The 21,761-nt window shown below is 41.5% G+C and overlaps 1 protein-coding gene across 1 annotated transcript in view; it reads right to left on the minus strand.

The window, feature by feature from the left end:
• LOC139767161 (uncharacterized) overlaps positions 1-21,761 on the minus strand; it is an 81,992-nt gene that overhangs the window by 1,922 nt on the left and 58,309 nt on the right. Inside the window, exons 2-3 of the mRNA XM_071696190.1 lie at positions 19,186-19,769; positions 6-3,411 (exon numbers count right to left, since the gene is read on the minus strand). Of these exons, the coding sequence (XP_071552291.1) occupies positions 6-3,411; positions 19,186-19,769 (3,990 nt within the window). The remainder of the gene's footprint in view (positions 1-5; positions 3,412-19,185; positions 19,770-21,761) is intronic.

A 21,761-nucleotide genomic window follows, 5' to 3' on the forward strand; every position in this document is an offset into this window, starting at 1 on the left:
GGCACCGAGTAACATCGCCCCTTCATAAAATAGTTTTTTGAAGTCGCCAAACTTGTCTTCTTTCTTGAGGTCCAGGAACAAGTCCTTCTTTAGTTTCTCTCTTTGCATTTCCTGAACTTGAATTTGTAACTGAAGTTGATTAAGGTCTCGTATCTCTTTCTCCTGCTGCTGGATCTCTTGCTGATTTCGCAAGTACTGTAGCTGAAGTTCGTCTCGCTGCATTTCCAGAGCATCGCGTTGGCGCTGGACTGTGTCCCTTTGTGAAGAACTTGGTGACGGCGCAGCATAAACGCGTTGTCCAATTGGAACTGGGCCGAGTGCCACAACTGGAGCCCGCTGGAAGAATTTCGGAGGCTTTGATTTCTTATGTAGTGAAAACGGATTTCTTGGCGGTGGAGGTGGTCGTGCCTCGACCATAATGACCTTGGGTTTCGTGCGAATGGACGGAGGAGGAGGAGCAGGTGGCCGAGGATCACGCTGTGGAGGAGCCCCGTATGTTGATGGTGGAGAGGCAGTGGGTGCTGCCGGGGTACTTGTAGTCTGCGGAAGGCCATAGGAACCGGGGAGAGGAGATCTAGGGTATCTGTTTGGAGTCTGTGGTGGACTCGAGGTCGATGGAGGGGGAGCTGGTGGAGCTGGGGGTGGTGGGGCTGGTGCTCTAGACCCATACATTGGTCTAGGTGGATCTGAAGGTGTGGGTGGAGGCCTGTATCCATACATTGAACTTGGTGGGTTCAATGGTGTAGGTGGAGGCCCATAACCATACATTGGAGTAGGTGGATTTGCAGGAGGAAGTGTCCGTGGAGGCCCATAACCATACATTGGAGAAGGTGGATTTGCTGGAGGTGTTGGTGGGGGTCCATAGCCATACACTGGACTGGGTGGATTTGCAGGAGGGGGTGTAGGTGGGGGCCCATAGCCATACATCGGAGCAGGTGGATTTGCAGGAGGGGGTGTTGTCGAGGGCCCGTAGCCATACATTGAAGTAGGTGGATTTGCAGGAGGGGGTGTCGGTGGGGGCCCGTAGCCATACATTGGAGTTTGTGGATTTGCAGGAGGGGGTGTCGGTGGGAGACCGTAGCCATACATTGGACGAGGTGGATTTGCAGGTGCAGGTGTAGTTGGAGGTGGGGGCCCATACCCATTCGCTGGGCTAGGTGGATTTGCAGGTGCAGGTGTAGTTGGAGGTGGGGGCCCGTACCCATTCGCTGGGCTAGGTGGATTTGCAGGAGGGGGTGTTGGTGGAAGCCCATATCCATACGTTGGACTGGGTGGATTTGCAGGTGTTGGTGGAGCACCATATCTAAACTCATTTCTGGGTGCATCTTCAGGAACATCCTGTGATAGGGAGGAATATGAAGAAATTGAAGGGTCAGACGGATCCTTCAGCTCCCGTGATGAGAACGAGGAAGGTCTTGTCTTCGACGGGTTCCTTGAAATATGATTCCTATTTTTCTGACGGCTAGAATCGTGCGAAGCTTCTGAAGAATCCGTTAGTGTCGGATCATTGCAGTCATTGCCAGATTTACAACTACCAGATATGTAGCTGTATGTCCCCGTGTCTGAGCTCTCTTTGTCACGTGTGTCAATGAACTGACCTCTGTCTCCTTCGAAATGATAATGATAGTGGTAATAATACACGTCACCTTTAGTGTCATTGCGGGTACCACTGGGAAGTTGGTCGGCTGGGGTACTTTGTGGGTAGCCTGTGGACGAAGCCTGATCGCTTGTTGGAATTATGGGCTTCCATTCATCGGTGTCATCTCTAGAGCCCGTGGTTTCGAGAGGCAGGAACCCTGAAGGTGGCCTATAGTATGAACTTACCGGTTCCTCTTGTTCAGCTGTCGGGGGCAGGTATGTTGCCGAAGGCCTTCGTGTGGTTGGAATGGCAGTAGTTGGTGGTGCTGGTGGTAAAGGCTGTGGGTTGGCCTGGGATGGTAAGGCAGCAGGCACTGCAACATATAAGACAGAGGGAGGCTTGGGAGGGGCCGGAGTAGGGTCTCTGCTAGGGGGGCTGTACCCAGTAGCCAAGTTGGCTGCTGGTGCCTGCTGCCGTTGATCAGAACTGGCCCCTGATGTGAGACCTCTGTTTGTGAAAAGATAGATTTGTGCTGGAGTTATGGTGACCGAAGATGGGAGATTGGGCTCAGGATCTCGGGCAGATGTAGGTTGTGTTGGTGATTGGTTTCGATCAGGAACAAGGTAACGATTACTTGGATCTCTAACGGGAGGAGCTGGCGGGTCTCGTTGTTGGACAGCCACTGGTGTGTTTTGACTTGGTACAAGGTAATTACTGGGAGGAACGACTGCAGGGGGAGGAGCTGGTGGTTGTCGCTGTTGGCTTGATACGGGGTGATTACTGGGAGGAACTACTGCAGGGGGAGGAGCTTGTGGCTCTCGCTGTTGATTTGGCACGAGGTAATTACTGGAAGGAATTACTGCAGGGGGAGGAGCTGGTGGCTCTCGCTGTTGGCTTGGTGCGAGGTAACTACTGGAAGGAATTACTGCAGGGGGAGGAGCTGGTGGCTCTCGCTGTTGGCTTGGTACGAGGTAACTACTGGAAGGAATTACTGCAGGGGGAGGAGCTGGTGGCTCTCGCTGTTGATTTGGCACGAGGTAATTACTGGAAGGAACTACTGCTGGGGGAGGAGCTGGTGGCTCTCGCTGTTGGCTTGGTGCGAGGTAATTACTGAAAGGAACTACTGCAGGGGAAGGAGCTGGAAGCTGTTGCTGTCGGACAGCCACTGGAAAGTTTGATTGTGCTCTTTCTGCGGCAGTTGGTCGATAATTAGTGGCTAGAGAAGGTACGGCCGGCCTAGGATCTCTAACTGGGGCAACAAGATAGGAGTTAGGTTGCCGAAAACGAGGATTTTTAACCATGGTCATAAGCGACTGCAGGGTATCGCGTTGCTTTCTGTTTAATTCTGACAGCGACTTTATTTGTTGGTTGAAAATAGACTTTGCAAGTTTCAGTTCAAATTCTTCGCTTGTTTTGTCGTCTCTTAATAGTGGGCTCTCAAACGATTTGATTATCTCCATTGCGAATCTTAAGTCTTCCAGCCGTCGCCTTCTGAGTTCGGCAATCGCCTCTCCATCCAAGTCCTTCCCGAAGGAAACCCCTTTACTCTCATCTGAAGTACCCAAACTTTTCGAGAGTTCAGAAAGGTCGTCTTCATGAAATAAAGAATAAAATTCGACCAGTTCATCTCCGTGAGAGCTCTTGTCTCTTGGGTTGTCACTGATGGTCGAAGTTTCCATGGCCAGCTGGAAGTCCCCCTGGACGGCATGAGGGAAAGTGCTGGAGGTTGCATCGGGTGGTGGTGTGCTATCGTTGAAGGTGGTGGCCAGGTGCTGGGCGTAGCGGACCAGAAGCTGCAGGGCCTGGGAGGTGATGGCTGAGTCTGGTTCCCCCTGCCGGGACAGGTACAAAGGCTTCAGTTATTGAAATTGCAAATCATTTAGTCTCTTTAGAACGCCGATATGATCTTTGAGTGTGAGAGCCTGTAACGTAACGAGGACACTACAGGCAAGGCTCGTAACTTCAACCTGGGAGATCACAAACCTATCCAGGCCCTGGTTGCAGAATACATTTCATAGGAACAAATGTAACAGATCTGGTGACGTTTATTAGTATTAGCAAGTGAATTTGGTTTGATTTGATTTAGAAACTTGCATGAATATTGAATGAATAAAGAGGGAAAAGTATTCTCTGAAATATTTTTTCTTATATTAGCAGGAGAGCGTCCGGCGTTACCATGGGGAAATTAAAAAGCGGCATATGATGGCCTTAAATGGCCTTTGAGGCCAGTGTGTGGTATCTTAAAATCTTGTCCCAGTTTTGACTTACCTCTCCAAGACTGGGGGATCTCCTGGTGCTAACGTTTGACCGGGAAATAATAAGAACCAAACACGCGTCTGTCTAAAACATTCTCCAGGGCCTCCTTAAATCATCAAGTTACTCGTTAAGCATTCCCTAACTTTTCCCCAGGTCCTCCTCTAATTACCCGACATATCTATTGCAGTTCGTCCTCATATCTTCCTGAGGTCGTCCCCACGTTCAACAGACACCTTTCTAAGATCCTCATATATGTTGCTAAAGTCCTCAAAAAATCCCCTAAGACTTCCCTAAGTCTCTCCCATTGCCTCCGTTTGTGTATCTTTAATAATAGAAGATGTAATAATCTTCTATCATTAAATACAAAAAGAATTATAATCTTGATATTAGTGATGGTCTGTACAAATAAGGTTATTTCATTGTTGATGAAACATATATATATATATATATATATATATATATATATATATATATATATATATATATATATATATATATATATATATATATATATTTTTCTTCTTTTAACTATTCGCCATTTCCCGCGTTAGCGAGGTAGCGTTAAGAACAGAGGACTGGGCCTTTTTTGGAATATCCTCACCTGGCCCCCTCTGTTCCTTCTTTTGGAAAATTAAAAAAAAAAAGAGAGGGGAGGATTTCCAGCCCCCCGCTCCCTCCCCTTTTAGTCGCCTTCTACGACACGCGGGGAATACATGGGAAGTATTCTTAATCCCCTATCCCCAGGGATAATATATATATATATATATATATATATATATATATATATCTTTTTTTTCCCTCAAACCATTCGCCACTTCCCGCCTTAGCGAGGCAGCGCCAAGATCCTCATAGATACTAATAAATGTGAATGTACACTCTCTTTCATTCCATCTTTTGATGAACAGTGGAAAGAGAAACCTTGAAAACTGTGCTTAGTAAAGGTTTGGACAGAAAGAGGTATCAACTTAACTTATTTTATGTGTTATTTCTTTAGTTTTAGAAGTGGATTCTACTCTTAAACTGAAGATATTTCCTGTTTTGTTTATTCTTGAAAATCTTAGCCTCCTTCATACTTAGTAATCAGCACATTGTATTTTTAGATCATAGTTTTGAAGACTGGAAGTAATGTTCTCCCATTGAAAATGAGGTACCATTTGACATTTGGAGGTGACTTTACCATTCATTTTAATTTTTGTTATAGTGTGAATGCTTGGCATGATGAATTTTATTGTTCATTATGTTACTAAATATCATTAAGTAAACTGTTGCAGCCTAGCCTTACTTCCTTCATGATTTGTTTGTCAAGTCTCACTACATGAACTATTGAAGTGAAGCCTCATGATATATTGTATTTGATTGAAATATGAATAATCAATAGTTGTCAAAAATAAGTATTCTAGTTCAGGAATGTGATATGTTGTTAAGTAAAAGACAATGATGGCTAACACTAAGAGAACTAAAATTAAAACTGTTTTAGGTTAGGCCATAAGGATAATCTTGGTGACTGAATTTCTGTAGAGGTTTGATGCATGACGTGGTAAGGGTGAATGGAAGCATTATTCTCATTTTGGTGTGCAATGAATAATTGTGGCATTTTTTGTGATGTGTGAGTATTAATATGCATAAGAGGATTATCCCTGGGGATAGGGGAGAAAGAATACTTCCCACGTATTCCCTGCGTGTCGTAGAAGGCGACTAAAAGGGGAGGGAGCGGGTGGCTGGTAATCCTCCCCTCTCGTTTTTTTTTTTTTAATTTTCCTAAAGAAGGAACAGAGAAGGGGGCCAGGTGAGGATATTCCCTCTAAAGCCCAGTCCTCTGTTCTTAACGCTACCTCGCTAATGCGGAAAATGGCGAATAGTATGAAAGAAAGATATATATATATATATATATATATATATATATATATATATATATATATATATATATATATATATTGGAAAGGATCACAATTTTGCGCGTGATCAAGATATTCCTGAGTCCACGGAGAAAATGAAACACGATAAGTTCCCAAGTGCACTTTCGTGTAATAATCACATCATCAGGGGAGACACAAGAGAGAAATATAAGTCAGTTGATATACATCGAAGAGACGAAGCTAGGACGCCATTTGGTAAACATGTGATTGGCCAAAACATACAACGAGCTTTCATGAACTTATCATTTTACAAATTTTATCAACAATAAAGTTATCAAATTTGTATAGACCATGACTAATATTAAGACCATAATTCTTTGTGTATTCAATAATAGAAGATTCAGTGATATTTCTCTTAGTAATAGCGTTAGAGTTAATAACTGAGATGGCATTACTCCAGTCAATAAAATGATCATCGTTCTTAGCGTGATTAAACAAGGCATTTGATTCTTGTCCCGTTCTCATACTATATCTATGTTGCTTAAGTCTAACAGAAACATCCTGACCAGTCAGAATAACATAAAATTTATCACAATTTCCACAAGGCATTTTATAGATGCATCCAAGAGAATTTTCTGGTGAATTCCTGATAAAGATATTCTTTATAGTATTATTGTTGCTAAAGGCAACATGGGAAGTAAAGTGAAATTATTACTAAAAGGGAGAACTAAAAGATTCTTGGTGTCAGTGGGAGGTTTGGGCTCAACTCTATAAAATGATTTCTTTGCTAACTTAAGGGATTTATCAATGAAAGATCTAGGGTACTTTAACTTAGATCCAATAGAAAATATCTTCTCAAACTCATCATCAATAAACTCTTGACTGCAAGTACGTAATGCCCTAAGGAACATAGATTAAAATGATAATTTAACTCTGTCATGTTGAGATGAGTAATAATAGATATATGAGCATACATTGGTGGGTTTTCTGTATATGCTAAACTTAAACTTGTTTCCTTGCCTATGGATCATGCAATCTAAAAATGGTAACGTACCAGTATTTTCATTTTCTACATTAAATTTAATGGAAGGTACTAAATTGTTAAGTAAGGGGAGAAATATTTGTAAATTTCCATTTGTTGGCCAAACACAAAGAACATCATCTACATACCTAAACCAAATTGCATTAGAAGGTAAAATATCCTCTAGTAATTTTGTTTTAAAAAATTCCAAATAAAGATTAATCAGTACAGGTAAAAGAGGGATACCCATTGCCATAAGAACGGGACAAAAAATCAAATGCCTTGTTTAATCACATTAAAAACTATGATCATTGTATTGACTGGAATAATGCCATCTCAGTTATTAACGCTAACTCTGTTACCAAAAGAAATGTCATTGAATCTTCTATTATTAAATACACAAAGAATTGTAATCTTAATATTAGTGATGGTCTATACAAATTAGAAAACTTTATCGTTGATAAAATTTGTAAAATGATAAGTTTATAAACGCTCGTTGTATGTTTTGGACAATCACATGTTTACCAAATGACGTCCTAGCTTCGTCTCTTCGATGTATATCAACTGACTGTCTCATCTGATGATGTGATTATTACACGAAAGTGCACTTGGGAACTTATCGTGTTTCATTTTCCTCGCGGAGTCATAGGAATATATATATATATATATATATATATATATATCCCTGGGGATAGGGGAGAAAGAATACTTCCCACGTATTCCCTGCGTGTCGTAGAAGGCGACTAAAAGGGAAGGGAGCGGGGGGCTGGAAATCCTCCCCTCTTAATTTTTTTTCTTTTTTATTTTCCAAAAGAAGGAACAGAGAAGGGGGCCTGGTGAGGATATTCCCTAAAAGGCCCAGTCCTCTGTTCTTAACGCTACCTCGCTAATGCGGGAAATGGCGAATAGTATGAAAGAAAGAAAAGATATATATATATATATATATATATATATATATGGAAGCGGAAGTGGATCATAGGGTGGGGGAGGGGGCGAAAATTTTGGGAGCCTTGAAAAATGTGTGGAAGTCGAGAACATTATCTCGGAAAGCAAAAATGGGTATGTTTGAGGGAATAGTGGTTCCAACAATGCTGTATGGTTGCGAGGCGTGGGCTATGGATAGAGATGTGCGCAGGAGGATGGATGTGCTGGAAATGAGATGTTTGAGGACAATGTGTGGTGTGAGGTGGTTTGATCGAGTAAGTAACGTAAGGGTAAGAGAGATGTGTGGAAATAAAAAGAGCGTGGTTGAGAGAGCAGAAGAGGGTGTTTTGAAATGGTTTGGGCACATGGAGAGAATGAGTGAGGAGAGATTGACCAAGAGGATATATGTGTCGGAGGTGGAGGGAACGAGGAGAAGAGGGAGACCAAATTGGAGGTGGAAAGATGGAGTGAAAAAGATTTTGTGTGATCGGGGCCTGAACATGCAGGAGGGTGAAAGGAGGGCAAGGAATAGAGTGAATTGGAGTCATGTGGTATACAGGGGTTGACGTGCTGTCAGTGGATTGAAGCAAGGCATGTGAAGCGTCTGGGGTAAACCATGGAAAGCTGTGTAGGTATGTATATTTGTGTGTGTGGACGTGTGTATGTACATGTGTATGGGGGGGGGGGGGGTTGGGCCATTTCTTTCGTCTGTTTCCTTGCGCTACCTCGCAAACGCGGGAGACAGCGACAAAGTATAAAAAAAAAAAAAAAAAAAAAAAATATATATATATATATATATATATATATATATATATATATATATATATATATATATATATACATATATATATATATATATATATATATATATATATATATATATATATATATATATATATATATATATATATATATATATAATTCATATTTACTGCCTTTATTCATTCCCGTCACCACCCCGCCACACATGAAATTAAAAAATCCCTCCCCCCGCATGTACGCGAGGTAGCGCTAGGAAAAACCAACAAACGCCAAATTCGTTCACACTCAGTCTCTAGCTGTCATGTGTAATGCATCAAAACCACAGCTCCCCTTCCATATATATATATATATATATATATATATATATATATATATATATATATATATATATATATATATATATATATATATATATATATATATATATATATATATATATATATATCAGCACATTTTGGATGTTAATGTGCTGAGAGATGCAACTGGAGGGATGTCTGACCATTATCTTGTGGAGGCTAAGGTGAAGATTTGTATGGGTTTTCAGAAAAGAAGAGTGAATGTTGGGGTGAAGAGTGTGGTGAGAGTAAGTGAGCTTGGGAAGGAGACTTGTGTGAGGAAGTACCAGGAGAGACTGAGTACAGAATGGAAAAAGGTGAGAACAATGGAAGTAAGGGGAGTGGGGGAGGAATGGGATGTATTTAGGGAATCAGTGATGGATTGCGCAAAAGATGCTTGTGGCATGAGAAGAGTGGGAGGTGGGTTGATTAGAAAGGGTAGTGAGTGGTGGGATGAAGAAGTAAGAGTATTAGTGAAAGAGAAGAGAGAGGTATTTGGACGATTTTTGCAGGGAAAAAATGCAATTGAGTGGGAGATGTATAAAAGAAAGAGACAGGAGGTCAAGAGAAAGGTGCAAGAGGTGAAAAATAGGGCAAATGAGAGTTGGGGTGAGAGAGTATCATTAAAATTTAGGGAGAATAAAAAGATGTTCTGGAAGGAGGTAAATAAAGTGCGTAAGACAAGGGAGCAAATGGGAACTTCAGTGAAGGGCGCAAATGGAGAGGTGATAACAAGTAGTGGTGATGTGAGAAGGAGATGGAGTGCGTATTTTGAAGGTTTGTTGAATGTGTTTGATGATAGAGTGGCAGATATAGGGTGTTTTGGTCGAGGTGGTGTGCAAAATGAGAGGGTTAGGGAAAATGATTTGGTAAACAGAGAAGAGGTAGTAAAAGCTTTGCGGAAGATGAAAGCCGGCAAGGCAGCAGGTTTGGATGGTATTGCAGTGGAATTTATTAAAAAAAGAGGGTGACTGTATTGTTGACTGGTTGGTAAGGTTATTTAATGTATGTATGACTCATGGTGAGGTGCCTGAGGATTGGCGGAATGCGTGCATAGTGCCATTGTACAAAGGCAAAGGGGATAAGAGTGAGTGCTCAAATTACAGAGGTATAAGTTTGTTGAGTATTCCTGGTAAATTATATGGGAGGGTATTGATTGAGAGGGTGAAGGCATGTACAGAGCATCAGATTGGGGAAGAGCAGTGTGGTTTCAGAAGTGGTAGAGGATGTGTGGATCAGGTGTTTGCTTTGAAGAATGTATGTGAGAAATACTTAGAAAAGCAAATGGATTTGTATGTAGCATTTATGGATCTGGAGAAGGCATATGATAGAGTTGATAGAGATGCTCTGTGGAAGGTACTAAGAATATATGGTGTGGGAGGCAAGTTGTTAGAAGCAGTGAAAAGTTTTTATCGAGGATGTAAGGCATGTGTACGTGTAGGAAGAGAGGAAAGTGATTGGTTCTCAGTGAATGTAGGTTTGTGGCAGGGGTGTGTGATGTCTCCATGATTGTTTAATTTGTTTATGGATGGGGTTGTTAGGGAGGTGAATGCAAGAGTTTTGGAAAGAGGGGCAAGTATTAAGTCTGTTGGGGATGAGAGAGCTTGGGAAGTGAGTCAGTTGTTGTTCGCTGATGATACAGCGCTGGTGGCTGATTCATGTGAGAAACTGCAGAAGCTGGTGACTGAGTTTGGTAAAGTGTGTGAAAGAAGAAAGTTAAGAGTAAATGTGAATAAGAGCAAGGTTATTAGGTACAGAAGGGTTGAGGGTCAAGTCAGTTGGGAGGTGAGTTTGAATGGAGAAAAACTGGAGGAAGTGAAGTGTTTTAGATATCTGGGAGTGGATCTGGCAGCGGATGGAACCATGGAAGCGGAAGTGGATCATAGGGTGGGGGAGGGGGCGAAAATTCTGGGAGCCTTGAAGAATGTGTGGAAGTCGAGAACATTATCTCGGAAAGCAAAAATGGGTATGTTTGAAGGAATAGTGGTTCCAACAATGTTGTATGGTTGCGAGGCGTGCTATGGATAGAGTTGTGCGCAGGAGAATGGATGTGCTGGAAATGAGATGTTTGAGGACAATGTGTGGTGTGAGGTGGTTTGATCGAGTAAGTAACGTAAGGGTAAGAGAGATGTGTGGAAATAAAAAGAGCGTGGTTGAGAGAGCAGAAGAGAGTGTTTTGAAATGGTTTGGGCACATGGAGAGAATGAGTGAGGAAAGATTGACCAATAGGATATATGTGTCGGAGGTGGAGGGAACGAGGAGAAGAGGGAGACCAAATTGGAGGTGGAAAGATGGAGTGAAAAAGATTTTGTGTGATCGGGGCCTGAACATGCAGGAGGGTGAAAGGAGGGCAAGGAATAGAGTGAATTGGAGCGATGTGGTATACCGGGGTTGACGTGCTGTCAGTGGATTGAATCAAGGCATGTGAAGCGTCTGGGGTAAACCATAGAAAGCTGTGTAGGTATGTATATTTGCGTGTGTGGACGTATGTATGTACATGTGTATGGGGGTGGGTTGGGCCATTTCTTTCGTCTGTTTCCTTGCGATACCTCGCAAACGCGGGAGACAGCGACAAAGCAAAAAAAAAAAAAAATATATATATATATATATATATATATATATATATATATATATATATATATATATATATATATATATATATATATATATATATATATATATATATATAAACCGAGAGGGGAGGATTTCCAGCCCCCCGCTACCTTCTCTTTTAGTCGCCTTTTACAACACGCAGGGAATACGTGGGAAGTATTCTTTCTCCCCTATCCCCAGGGATAACAGAATTAATATATATATATATATATATATATATATATATATATATATATATATATATATATATATATATATATATATATATATATATATATATATCATACAAAGCTCCATCAGCCAGGATCGAACCTGGGACCCCTTGTGCAAGAGGTAGGCATGCTAACCGCTAGGCTAAGGGACTGTAAAATAGGAAACAACTATTCGAAATACTAAGTACTCGAATACCCTTCGTCTCACTATGGTGAGCAACGGGGTCTATCGGTTGTTTCCGAACAGAACACTTAGCCAGCTGAGAGCGTTTTACCGAACCAAACTCCGCGTTGTACAGTCAGGTTCGGTAAAACGCTCTCAGCTGGCTATGTGTTCTGTTCGGAAACAACCGATAGACCCCGTTGCTCACCATAGTGAGACGAAGGGTATTCGAGTACTTAGTATTTCGAATAGCTGTTTCCTATTATACAGTCCCTTAGCCTAGCGGTTAGCATGCCTGCCTCTTGCACAAGGGGTCCCAGGTTCGATCCTGGCTGAAGGAGCTTTGTATGTTCTATGAAGGTGCGCGTTCAAATACACTTTATTCGTATATATATATATATATATATATATATATATATATATATATATATATGTCATATTTGTTTTCCTTCGTCGCTGTCTCCCGCGTTTGCGAGGTAGCGCAAGGGAACAGACGAAAGAAATGGCCCATCCCACCCCCATACACATGTATATGCATACACGTCCACACACGCAAATATACATACCCATACATCTCAATGTACACATATATATAAACAAACAGACACATACATATATACACATGCACACAATTCACACTGTCTACCTTTATTCATTCCCATCGCCACCTCGCCACACATGGAATAACATCCCCCTCCCCCCTCATGTGCGCGAGTCAGCGCCAGGAAAAGACAACAAAGGCTCCATTCGTTCACACTAAGTCTCTAGCTGTAATGTAATAATGCCCGAAACCACAGCTCCCTTTCCACATCCAGGCCCCACAGAACTTTCCATGGTTTACCCCAAACGCTTCACATGCCCTGATTCACTCCATTGACAGCACGTCTACCCCGTTATACCACATCGATCCAATTCACTCTATTCCTTGCACGCCTTTCACCTTCCTGAATGTTCAGGCCCCGATCACTAAAAATCTTTTTCACTCCATCTTTCCACCTCCAATTTGGTCTCCCACTTCTCCTCGTTCCCTCCACCTCCGACACATATATCCTATTGGTCAATCTCTCCTCACTCATACTCTCCATGTGCCCAAACCATTTCAAAACACCCTCTTCTGCTCTCTCAACCACGCTCTTTTTATTTCCACACATCTCTCTTACGCTTACATTACTTACTCGATCAAACCACCTCACACCACATATTGTCTTCAAATATCTCATTTCCAGCACATCCACCCTCCTGCGCACAACTCTCTCCATAGCCCACGCCTCGCAACCATAAAACAATGTTCGAACCACTATTCCTTCAAACATACCCATTTTTGCTTTCCGATATAATGTTCTCGACTTCCACACATTCTTCAAGGCTCCCAGGATCTTCGGCCCCTCCCCCACTCTATGATTCACTTCCGCTTCCATGGTTCCATCCGCTGCCAAATCCACTCCCAGATATCTAAAACACTTTACTTCCTCCAGTTTTTCTCCATTCAAACTTACCTCCCAATTGACTTGACCCTCAACCCTACTGTACCTAATAACCTTGCTCTTATTCATATTTACTCTTAACTTTCTTCTTTCACACACGTTACCAAACTCAGTCACCAGCTTCTGCAGTTTCTCACATGAATCAGCCACCAGCACTGTATCATCAGCGAACAACAACTGACTCACTTCCCAAGCTCTCTCATCCCCAACAGACTTAATACTTGCCCCTCTTTCCAAAACTCTTGCATTCACCTCCCTAACAACCCTATCCATAAACAAATTAAACAACCATGGAGACATCACACACCCCTGCCGCAAACCTACATTCTCTGAGAACCAGTCACTTTCCTCTCTTCCTACACGTACACATGCCTTACATCTTCGATAAAAACTTTTCACTGCTTCTAACAACTTGTCTCCCACACCATATATTCTTAGTACCTTCCACAGAGCATCTCTATCAACTCTATCATATGCCTTCTCCAGATCCATAAATGCTACATACAAATTCATTTGCTTTTCTAAGTATTTCTCACATACATTCTTCAAAGCAAACACCTGATCCACACATCCTCTACCACTTCTGAAACCACACTGCTCTTCCCCAATCTCATCCTCTGTACATGACTTCACCCTCTCAATCAATACCCTCCCATATAATTTCACAAGAATACTCAACAAACTTATACCTCTGCAATTTGAGCACTCTCTCTTATCCCCTTTGCCTTTGTATATTGGCACTATGCACGCATTCCGCCAATCCTCAAGCACCTCACCATGAATCATACATATATTAAATAACCTTACCAACCAGTCAGCAATACAGTCACCCCCTTTTTTAATAAATTCCACTGCAATACCATCCAAACCTGCTGCCTTGCCGGCTTTCATCTTCCGCAAAGCTTTTACTACCTCTTCTCTGTTTACCAAATCATTTTCCCTAACCCTCTCACTTTGCACACCACCTCGACCAAAACACCCTATATCTGCAACTCTATCATCAAACACGTTCAACAAACCTTCAAAATACTCAATCCATCTCCTTCTCACATCACCACTACTTGTTATCACCTCCCCATTTGCCCCCTTCACTGAAGTTACCATTAGCTCCCTTGTCTTACGCACTTTATTTCCCTCCTTCCAGAACATCTTTTTATTCTCACTAAAATTTAATGATACTCTCTCACCCCAACTCTCATTTGCCCTCTTTTTCACCTCTTGCACCTTTTTCTTGACCTCCTGTCTCTTTCTTTTATACATCTTCCACTCATTTGCATTTTTCCCTGCAAAAGTCGTCCAAATGCCTCTCTTTTCTCTTTCACTAATAATCTTACTTCTTCATCCCACCACTCACTACCCTTTCTAATCAACCCACCTCCCACGCTTCTCATGCCGCAAGCATCTTTTGCGCACTCCATCACTGCTTCCCTAAATGCATCCCATTCCTCCCCCACTCCCCTTACCTCCATTGTTCACACTTTTTTCCATTCTGTACTCAGTCTCTCCTGGTACTTCCTCACACAAGTCTCCTTCCCAAGCTCACTTACTCTCACCACCCTCTTCACCCAACATACACTCTTCTTTTCTGAAAACCCATACAAATCTTCACCTTAGCCTCCACAAGATAATGATCAGACATCCCTCCAGTTGCACCTCTCAGCACATTAACATCCAAAAGTCTCTCTTTCGTGCGTCTATCAATTAACACGTAATCCAATAACGCTCTCTTGCCATCTCTCCTACTTACATACGTATACTTATGTATATCTCGCTTTTTAAACCAGGTATTCCCAATCACCAGTCCTTTTTCAGCACATAAATCTACAAGCTCTTCACCATTTCCATTTACAACACTGAACACTCCATGTATACCAATTATTCCCCCAACTGCCACATCACTCACCTTTGCATTCAAATCACCCATCACTATAACCCGATCTTGTGCATCAAAACCACTAACACACTCATTCAGCTGCTCCCAAAACACTTGCCTCTCATGATCTTTCTTCTCATGCCCAGGTGCATATGCACAAATAATCACCCATCTCTCTCCATCAACTTTCAGTTTTACCCATATCAATCTAGAATTTACTTTCTTACACTCTATCACATACTCCCACAACTCTTGATTCAGGAATAGTGCCACTCCTTCCCTTACTCTTGTCCTCTCACTAACCCCTGACTTTACTCCCAAGACATTCCCAAACCACTCTTCCCCTTTACCCTTGAGCTTCGTTTCACTCAGAGCCAAAACATCCAGGTTCCTTTCCTAAAACATACTACCTATCTCTCCTTTTTTCTCATCTTGGTTACATCCACACACATTTAGACACCCCAATCTGAGCCTTCGAGGAGGATGAGCACTCCTCGCGTGACTCCTTCTTCTGTTTCCCCTTTTAGAAAGTTAAAATAAAAGGAGGGGAGGGATTCTGGCCCCCCGCTCCCGTCCCCTTTAGTCGCCTTCTACGACACGTGAGGAATGCGTGGGAAGTATTCTTTCTCCCCTATCCCTGGGGATAGGGGAGAAAGTTTTTGTTTGTTGAATGTGTTTGATGATAGAGTGGCAGATATAGGGTGTTTTGGTCGAGGTGGTGTGCAAAGTGAGAGGGTTAGGGAAAATGATTTGGTAAATAGAGAAGAGGTAGTAAAAGCTTTACGGAAGATGAAAGCCGGCAAGGCAGCAGGTTTGGATCGTATTGCAGTGGAATTTATTAAAAAAGGGGGTGACTGTATTGTTGACTGGTTGGTAAGGTTATCTAATGTATGTATGATTCATGGTGAGGTGCCTGAGGATTGGCGGAATGCTTGTATAGTGCCATTGTACAAAGGCAAAGGGGATAAGAATGAGTGCTCAAATTACAGAGGTATAAGTTTGTTGAGTATTCTTGTGAAATTATATGGGAGGGTATTGATTGAGAGGGTGAAGGCATGTACAGAGCATCAGATTGGGGAAGAGCAGTGTAGTTTCAGAAGTGGTAGAGGATGTGTGGATCAGGTGTTTGCTTTGAAGAATGTATGTGAGAAATACTTAGAAAAACAAATGGATTTGTATGTAGCATTTATGGATCTGGAGAAGGCACATGATTGAGTTGATAGAGATGCTCTGTGGAAGGTTTTAAGAATATATGGTGTGGGAGGCAAGTTGTTAGAAGCAGGGAAAAGTTTTTATCGAGGATGTAAGGCATGTGTACGTATAGGAAGAGAGGAAAGTGATTGGTTCTCAGTGAATGTAGGTTTGCGGCAGGTGTGTGTGATGTCTCCGTGGTTGTTTAATTTGTATATGGATGGGGTTGTTAGGGGGGTGAATGCAAGAGTTTTGGAAAGAGGGGCAAGTATGCAGTCTGTTGTGGATGAGAGAGCTTGGGAAGTGAGTCAGTTGTTGTTCGCTGATGATACAGCGCTGGTTGCTGATTCATGTAAGAAACTGCAGAAGCTGGTGACTGAGTTTGGTAAAGTGTGTGAAAGAAGAAAGTTAAGAGTAAATGTGAATAAGAGCAAGGTTATTTGGTACAGTATGGTTGAGGGTCAAGTCAATTGGGAGGTAAGTTTGAATGGAGAAAAACTGGAGGAAGTAAAGTTTTTAGATATCTGGGAGTGGATCTGGTAGCGGATGGAACCATGGAAGCGGAAGTGAATCATAGGGTGGGGGAGGGGGCGAAAATCCTGGGAGCCTTGAAGAATGTTTGGAAGTCGAGAACATTATCTCGGAAAGCAAAGATGGGTATGTTAGAAGGAATAGTGGTTCCAACAATGTTTATGGTTGCGAGGCGTGGGCTATGGATAGAGTTGTGCGCAGGAGGGTGGATGTGCTGGAAATGAGATGTTTGAGGACAATGTGTGGTGTGAGGTGGTTTGATCGAGTAAGTAATGTAAGGGTAAGAGAGATGTGTGGAAATAAAAAGAGCGTGGTTGAGAGAGCAGAAGAGGGTGTTTTGAAATGGTTTGGTCACATGGAGAGAATGAGTGAGGAAAGATTGACTAAGAGGATATATGTGTCAGAGGTGGAGGGAACGAGAAGTGGGAGACCAAATTGGAGGTGGAAAGATATATATGTATATATATATATATATATATATATATATATATATATATATATATATATATATATATATATATATATATATATATATATATATACGTACCTATACATCTCAACGTATGCATATATATACACACACAGAAATATACATATATGCACATGTGTATATTTCATACTGTCTGCCCTTATTCATTCCCATCGCCACCCCGCCACACATGAAATAACAACCCTCTCCCCCCACATGTGCGCGAGGTAGCGCTAGGAAAAGACAACAAAGGCCACATTTGTTCACACTAAGTCTCTAGCTGTCATGTAATAATGCACCGAACCCACAGCTCCCTTTCCATATCCAGGCCCCACAGAACTTTCACCCTCCTGCATGTGCAGGCCCCGATCACTCAAAATCTTTTTCATTCCATCTTTCCACCTCCAATTTGGTCTCCCACTTCTCCTCGTTCCCTCCCCCTCTGACACATATATCCTCTTGGTCAATCTTGCCTCACTCATTCTCTCCATGTACCCAAACCATTTCAAAACATCCTCTTCTGCTCTCTCAACTACATTCTTTTTATTACCACACATCTCTCTTACCTTATCATTACTTACTCGATTAAACCACCTCGCACCACATATTGTCCTCAAACATCTCATTTCCAGCACATCCACCCTCCTCCGCACAACCCTATCCATAGCCCACACCTCGCAACCATATATATTTTGAGCGACTTGGCCCTGAACATGCAGGACGGTGAAAGGCGTGCAAGGGTAGAGTTAATTGGAACGATGTGGTATACCAGGGTGAACGTGCTGTCAATGGATTGAACCAGGGTATGTGAAGAGTCTGAGGTAAACCATAGGTTTTGTTGGGCCTAGATGTGGAAAGGGAGCTGTGGTTTCGTTGCATTACACATGACTGCTAGAGACTGAGTGTGAACGAATTTGGCCTTTGTTGTCTTTTCCTAGCGCTACCTCGGGCGCGTGTGGTGTGAGGAGGGTGCTATTTCATGTGTGGCGGGGTGGCTACGGAAATGGATGAGAGCTGCAAGTATGAATATGTACATGCGTATATACGTATATGACTATGTATGTATATGTATATATGCGTTGAAATGTATAGGTATGTATGTGTGGGTATATGAGAGAGAGAGAGAGAGAGAGAGAGAGAGAGAGAGAGAGAGAGAGAGAGAGAGAGAGAGAGAGAGAGAGAGAGAGAGAGAGAGAGAGAGAGAGACGTCAATATTGACTAAGTCTTTGTGGTACATGTTTTGCAGGGAATTATACAAGAGAGAGAGAGAGAGAGAGAGAGAGAGAGAGAGAGAGAGAGAGAGAGAGAGAGAGAGAGAGAGAGAGAGAGAGAGAGAGAATGATCCTTGATTTGAGAAATTAACAGATCTTCGAGGCTCTAGAGCCGTCTACTAAGGACAGGAGTGGAAAGTTGGTCCAACAAATTATCGAAAATTAACCCAGATGTACCCAGATGAAGGAGAATTACCCAAATGAATCCAGTGTACCTAAGATGAATCTTATAGTTTGATTGAAGGCTCTATAAAAAATATAGAGGTAAGGTAGTGCCTGAAGCCTTGAAAAACTATAACTGGTCACCGAACTTTGGTTAGGTTACAAAAATCCATGTAAATTGTAGTCGCTTCAGTTAGCCTGTAATGACTCATCTGGGTAGCTTTGCCTTCATCTACTCACATCTAGGCAAATCTTCCGATATGAGAATTTGATCCGTTCGATGTACATATCTGAAGGTGAAATAACTTTACTGGTTTATCTGTAAAGACAAAAAATGATCGGCAACATTACATGTAATACCAAGTAAATTACTTAACATGTTCTTATATTGTAGATTCATACAAAATCAATAACAAATGTCCAAAAGCACCCCAGAATAGCTGTTAATTAATGATATGAGAAAACACCGAGTTCTTTACGAACCTTTGAACTACTGTTTCTTTTGGATGGTAGCTGGAACCTGTGGGTGTTGTGTTTGGGTGGCCGCTGTGATTTGACATCCTGCTCAGGGTTGTCGAAGTAATCAGGGTTATCTCCATCGTCCATATCCGAGGGTACAATAAAATCGGATAGGTCAAAGAGGCTGCTGTGTCTATCTGGTGCCCTGGACTTTAGTCGAGGAGTCACTTGGCGGTTGACGGCACGGCTCGCGCCAAAATTGTGGAAGGTGGCGCCCGCGTTCGGAATTTCGTCGAAGAGTGAGCCACTTTGCCTCTGGCTTGTCCCTCCCGTGGAGACTGTGGCTGAGGCGACTCTTGACTTTGGTTTCTTGACGTTATAAAAACCAGATACCGGGAAACTGGGCGAAGAGAGGACGTCCTTTTGAATACCATCCCTCTGGAGTTCCTTCATGCTGAGAGACATCTTGGGGCCGCCAAAGAGTGAAGATCCCTGTGTGGAGTGAGGCGTGGATGGGGAGGTATCACCGATACCCAGGGTCATGTCCACTTCATCGAAGAGGGACTGTCCACTCGCCAGGAAGATGAAGCTGCACATCACCAGGTATCCTGGAATATAGTGGTTCATGTTAGTCCGTTTGTCATGTAATGTTAGTGGTTCAAGGAAGCCATGACATACACAGTCGTCAGGTGTTGCTCATTCTGAAGGGAATGTGATTACCAAGAACTGCGAATATCAAATTAAGGGATGCCATTATAAAACTATGGATAGCGACTATCAAATAAAATGCTGCAAGTACATAACCAAAGAGTGGGATTATAAGACCAAGGATTTCGGCTATCAAACCAAGGACTGCAGTTATCAAATTAAGGAATACCATCTTCAAATTAAAGACTGTGAATATCAAACCAAGGATTGCAGACATCATGGCAAGAGTTGAGATATTCAAACCAAGGATTACGAATATCAAAGGAAAGATTGCGACTCTTACCAATGCATGGGATTATCACCAAAGTATTACAGTTACTAAATCAAAGACAACCATGGGTTACGCATATCAAATCTAGGGGGTAACGAGTTACAAACGAAGGGTTGTAATTATCAAACCAAAGGCTGCGATTATTAAACTAAGGGTTACCATTATCAAACCAAGATGTTTGACATAAGACATACTATTACTGAATTTGAAATGACTCAGTTACTGACAACAGTTATAGTGCCAAAAATCGGTTCTTACAGTAAGTAAAACTACGCTGTGGAAGTGTTGTTGAAGTGTGAAACTGCGAAGCACCAACTTCATTGGACTACCAGGGTCCCTTATGTACCCAGTGATCGTAGCAACTTACTATACATATATATATATATATATATATATATATATATATATATATATTACATATCGATCCTGGCTGTTGGAGATTTGTATGTTCTATGAAGGTGCGCATTCCTATGCACTTTGTTCGTATTCGTATACCTCCGCGTTGTACAGTTAGGTTTGATAAAATGCTACCTGCTGGCAATGTGAGCCTGATGGAAAATGACCGGTGTAGACCCCGTTGCTCACCAACGTGAGACGAAGGGTATTCGAGTACATTATATTCGAATAGTCATTTCCGTATTAGGGGCGGTCATAGCCTAGCGGTAGCGCTCCCGCCTGTTGCACAGGGGTCCCGGCTTCGATCCTGGCTTTTGGAGGTTTGTATGTTATATATATATATATATATATATATATATATATATATATATATATATATATATATATATATATATATATATATATATATATATATATATATATATATATTCCTACGAGTCCACGGGGAAAATGAAACACGAAAAGTTCCCAAGTGCACTTTCGTGTAATAATCACATCATCAGGGGAGACACAAGAGGGGAATATAACAGTCAGTTGATATACATCGAAGAGACGAAGCTAGGACGCCATTTGGTAAACATGTGATTGTCCAAAACGATTTACCAAATGGCGTCCTAGCTTCGTCTCTTCGATGTATATCAACTGACTGTTATATTCCTCTCTTGTGTCTCCCCTGATGATGTGGTTATTACACGAAAGTGCACTTGGGAACTTTTCGTGTTTCATTTTCTCCGTGGACTCGTAGGAATATCTTGATCACGCGCAAAATTGTGATTCTTTCCAACATATATATATATATATATATATATATATATATATATATATATATATATATATATATATATATATATATATATATATATATATATATATATATATATATATATATGTATATATATATGTATATATATATATATATATATATATAGATATATATATATATATATATATATACATATATATATATATATATATATATATATATATATATATATATATATATATATATAAATATATATATATATATATACATATATATATATATATATATATATATATATATATATATATAGCAAGCACTGAAATTGTGCCCCTTTCCAAACATATGACACCAATATTTTTTATTTTTATTACCTCCGCCAAGGAGATTATGTTTTTCCTGGCATTTTGTTTGTCTGTGAGCAACTTTCAACAAAAGTTATGAACAAATTTTGATGGAATTTTC

This window comes from Panulirus ornatus, chromosome 59 (assembly GCF_036320965.1).
Source record: "Panulirus ornatus isolate Po-2019 chromosome 59, ASM3632096v1, whole genome shotgun sequence".
NCBI classification, from domain to species: Eukaryota; Metazoa; Arthropoda; class Malacostraca; order Decapoda; family Palinuridae; genus Panulirus; species Panulirus ornatus.